We start from the raw sequence: 4,779 nt of genomic DNA, 5'->3' as shown, positions 1-4,779 counted from the left end.
CTATAGTATATATGCATGTTCAAAGAACTAAAGGAAAATATGACAATGACAAATCAACAGAGATCATAATAAAAATGAAAAGTATAGAAAAACCAAGTAGAAATTCTGAAGTTGAAAAATACAAAAATGAAAATGAAAATTTTACTACATGAGCTCAACAGCAGATAACAGATAGCAGAAGCAAGAATCAGTGAGCCTAAAGAAAGAAATCATCCAAACTGAAAATCAGAGAGGAAAACCGTTGAATAAAAATGAACAGAGAATCAGAGACTTACAGGACAACTGCAAGTCTACTAACATACAGGTACAATGGGAGTCCCAGAAAGAAACGGCAGAGAGAAAGGGGCAGGAAAATATTTAAGGAATACATGCTTATAATTCCCACAATTTGATGAAAGAAATTACTATACAGGTTCAAGAAGCTCAATAAACCAAAAGGATAAATACAAAGAGACCCACGCCTACCACATCATCGTTAAGCTGTTGAAAGACAAAGAGAAAATTCTAAAAACATCAAAGAAAACTGACTTGCATGCACAAGAACAACAATAAAATTAAAAGTTGACATTTTATCAAAAATACTGGAGGCCTAGAAGTAGTGGAATGGCAAAATTAAAGTCCTGAAAGCAAAACAAAACAAAACAAAACAAACTTGTCAATCAGAAATTCCATGTTCAACATTCTGTTCTTCAAAAATGAAGGAAGAATAATGGCATTCCTAGGTAAATCATGGCTGAGAGAATTGATTGCTAGCAGAACAGTTTTAGATGAAATACTAAAGAAAGTTCTACAGACTGAAAGAATTATACCAACTGTTAACTCAAATCAAGAAGAAGAAATAGTTCTCGGCCGTGCCCCTTGGTCCTGGTGGCAGCGGTGGGAGCCGGAGGTCGTCCGGGACAGGTTCCCCTGGGCGCTCCCCCATGGAGGAAGAGGTGCGCAAGGCTGCAGCCCCGGATGCTCGCACTTCCCACTGGACGGCGACGAAGGCGGTGGCCGCGCGTGCTCTGGAGGGGGTGGCTCGTGCGGCCTGTATGGGGGTGTGAGCGGAGGTGACCGGGGCCGGATAGTGGAGGGCAAGCCGCGCGCGCGGCGGGCCGGCGAGCGGCGGTGAGGTCGCCACTTTCTTCCTTTCAGGCTGGAGCTACTCTGCCAGGGCTTAGAACTTTAAATGAGAATAAAGGGTATTATTTACGAGGAAATGAGAGTGAATAAGTCATCTCTAACCTCTTCCAGCCTTGTTTTCGTAAGAGAGACCATATTAAACGTACATGTACATATCATTGGCTGCTGCTTTGGGGGTTGAACGTCCTTCTGGGTGTCCATTGTCCCCACGTAGCACGGAGGAACTTCTCTGCACTTCCAAGCAGATTCTGACTTGCCGTTGTGTCCACGGATGTCCTGTTTTCAAACTATTTGAAGACTGCATCATCCTGCCTCCAGCACCAGCAGTTTCTCTGTTCTTGATCAATGTGATTCACAGGAACTTTTAAAGTAACAAGCGAAATGAGCCAGGGCCGTGGAAAATATGACTTTTATATTGGTCTGGGATTGGCTATGAGCTCCAGCATTTTCATTGGAGGGAGTTTCATTTTGAAAAAAAAAGGCCTTCTGCGACTTGCCAGAAAAGGCTCCATGAGAGCAGGTCAAGGTGGCCATGCATATCTTAAAGAATGGTTGTGGTGGGCTGGACTGCTATCAATGGGAGCTGGCGAGGTGGCCAACTTTGCTGCGTATGCCTTTGCACCAGCCACCCTAGTGACTCCGTTAGGGGCACTCAGTGTCCTAGTGAGAAAATCATTGATTGGGGCATGGTTGAAGACTGGCCCAGGATCCTTGTTTGGGAGGAGCAGTCCAAGACTTGTCCTGTTTCTGTTATTTTAATCATTAGCCCAAACAGCTAAGCCCATATTGAAGTCTGGATTTTGGCTACTATTCCCAAAGTTGGTTGGCTGATAGTGCCATTCTTTCTTCATACTTTCTAAATGAAAGACTTAACCTTCATGGAAAAATTGGATGTTTGCTAAGTATTCTGGGATCTACAGTTATGGTTATTCATGCTCCAAAAGAAGAGGAGATTGAGACTTTAAATGAAATGTCTCACAAGCTAGGAGATCCAGGTTTTGTGGTCTTTGCAACACTTGTGGTCATTGTGTCCTTGATATTAATCTTTGTGGTGGGACCTCGCCATGGACAGACAAACATTCTTGTGTATATCACAATCTGCTCTGTAATTGGAGCGTTTTCAGTCTCCTGTGTTAAGGGCCTGGGCATTGCTATCAAAGAGCTGTTTGCTGGAAAGCCTGTGCTGCGACATCCCCTGGCCTGGATTCTGCTGCTGAGCCTTATAGTCTGTGTGAGCACACAGATTAATTACCTGAACAGGGCCCTGGACATATTCAACACGTCCATCGTGACTCCAATATATTACGTATTCTTTACAACATCAGTTTTAACTTGCTCAGCTATTCTTTTTAAGGAGTGGCAAGATATGCCTGTTGATGATGTCATTGGTACTCTGAGTGGCTTCTTTACAATCATTGTGGGAATATTCTTGTTGCATGCCTTTAAAGACGTCAGCTTTAGTCTCGCAAGTCTGCCTGTGTCTTTTCGGAAAGATGAAAAAGCAGTGAATGGCAGTCTCTGTAATATGTATGAAGTTCTTAATAATAGTGAAGAGAGCTTAACCTGTGGAATTGAACAACACACTGCTGAAAATATCTCCCGAAGAAATGGAAATCTGACAGCTTTTTAATAAGAAAGATGTAATAAAAAGGTTAATCTATAATTGTGTTATAAAGTGAATTTGAGTATCAGAATGAGTCTGAAAAAGCATTGTTCTCAAATAATGTTCTCTAGAGACAATCTTTTTTAAGGTTTCACTAATCTGGACCAAGAAATTACTTTTCTTATATTTAAATGATGGTAGCTCACTAAAATGACCTCAGTACATGGCCACTTTCTTTTAACATTGTATTATTATAGAGGTATTTTAAATTTTCCTTCACCAAAATCTAAATGCACTAATGACAGTTTTAAGTCTATAAAAATGCTTTATTTTTTCATTGGTGATGAAAGTCTGAAATGTATATTTGTCATGCCCACTCTATCAATTCTTGACTATTTTAAGGCTTTTTGATTTAAAAAAACAAAATTAACTCTACATTATCCTGTAATTTACCTTACCTGTAAAAATGACTCCTGTTTGATGAATTATTTTACTTTTGAAATGTTAATTTAAGAGACTCCTAAGTTATTAAATGAAGGAAAACTTTTACAACAAAAACAGAAAAGGTAGGAAAATACCACATTGAAATACTTCTCAGGCTGTGAGTTGTCACTGTGAACATCTGATGGCCTTCCTAGATGGCACCTTGTTAAAGCAGCGCACCCTTTGTCGGACTACAGCCTGGCTGGTTTTATTCTTCAGTTACTCTAATCCCTTGATGCCTGGAACCTTGATTACTGTTTTACATCAGCTCTTGTACTTTTCCATATATTTTCATAAGGAGTTATATTGTCATTTAGCTCTTCTAACAGACAACTGGGAAATGAAGTCAGAAGACTAGGGTAATTTCTTAAATTTAGTTCATATTGAAATAAAAAGACAAATTTAAACAAAAAAAAAAAAAAAAAAGAAGAAGAAATAAAGAGCACTGGAAATGGAAGCTATGGGATAAATATAGAAGAGTATATGACTATCTTTTCCACTTAAAAATTTCTTTCAAAGTTATAAGCAATAATTATAGCACTATATTCATGGCTTTATAACATATCCACATGTAATATATATGACAATCAGAGCTGTAAGAAATGGATAGGAAAAGGAGCTGTATTGGAACAAAGTTGCTGTATTTCTAGTGCTGGAAATAAGTCAGTATTAACCTAATGTAGATTGTGAGAAGTTAAGATGTATATTGTAATCCCTAGAGCAAACACTATAAAAGTAACTTAAAAAATCAACAGGAAACTAAAATTTTACACAAAAGTTTTACACAAAAATACAAATTTTACACTAAAATAAACAAAAGCAGTAAAAGAGGAAGAAAAATTAGACGTACAGAAAATAAATGGGAAATCGGAAGACAACTCCATCCTCATCAATAATCACATTAAATGTGAATGAACAAAAGCACTCTAATCAAAAAGCACAGATTGTAAGACTGGATTAAAAAAATGAAGATCCAAATGTCTACAAGAGAAACACATTAGAATCAGAGACACAAATAGGTCAAACGTAAAGGACAGAAAAATAGTAGCTATGAGAGAGTTGGAATATCTATGTTAATACCAGAAAAAAATAGGCTCTAAGAGAAGAAAAAAATATTACTAAAGGTAGGGACATTTTATAGTGATAAATATGTCAGGAAGATATAATAATTATGAAAGTTACACACCCAAGAGAAGAGCATCCAAAATAAATGAAGAAAAAACTGACAGAAATGAAAGGTGAAATAGACAATTCAATCATCAGAATCAGAGTTCAATGTCTTACTCTCACTATTTGATAGAACCAGACAGAAAATAGTACACTTGAACAACACTGTCACCACCATGATCTAACTGATATTTAGAGAACAGTCTATCCAGGAACATCAAAATACAATTTTTTTAAAACACATATAGACTAACCTCTAAGCTAGACCAAATGCTAGGTTATAAAACAACCCTCAGTCAACTTAAAATGGACTGAAATTATTCAAAGTTATGTTCTCCAACCACAGTGAAATAAAATTAGAAATGGGCAACAGAAAAAAAATTGGAAAATCCCTAAATATT

General features: G+C 37.6%; 1 protein-coding gene across 1 annotated transcript; it reads left to right on the top strand.

The window, feature by feature from the left end:
• Nucleotides 1-850: 850 nt before the first annotated feature.
• On the top strand, nt 851-2,819 carry LOC132375388 (magnesium transporter NIPA2). Its single transcript, XM_059940636.1, has 2 exons — nt 851-1,790; nt 1,957-2,819. The coding sequence occupies exons 1-2, from the start codon at nt 1,507-1,509 to the stop codon at nt 2,753-2,755; spliced, it is 1,083 nt and encodes a 360-aa protein (XP_059796619.1). The 5' UTR covers nt 851-1,506; the 3' UTR covers nt 2,756-2,819.
• The last annotated feature ends 1,960 nt before the right edge of the window (nt 2,820-4,779 follow it).

Source organism: Balaenoptera ricei, chromosome 11, assembly GCF_028023285.1.
Source record: "Balaenoptera ricei isolate mBalRic1 chromosome 11, mBalRic1.hap2, whole genome shotgun sequence".
Taxonomy (NCBI): Eukaryota; Metazoa; Chordata; class Mammalia; order Artiodactyla; family Balaenopteridae; genus Balaenoptera; species Balaenoptera ricei.
This window is presented reverse-complemented; position numbering and strand designations above follow the sequence as displayed.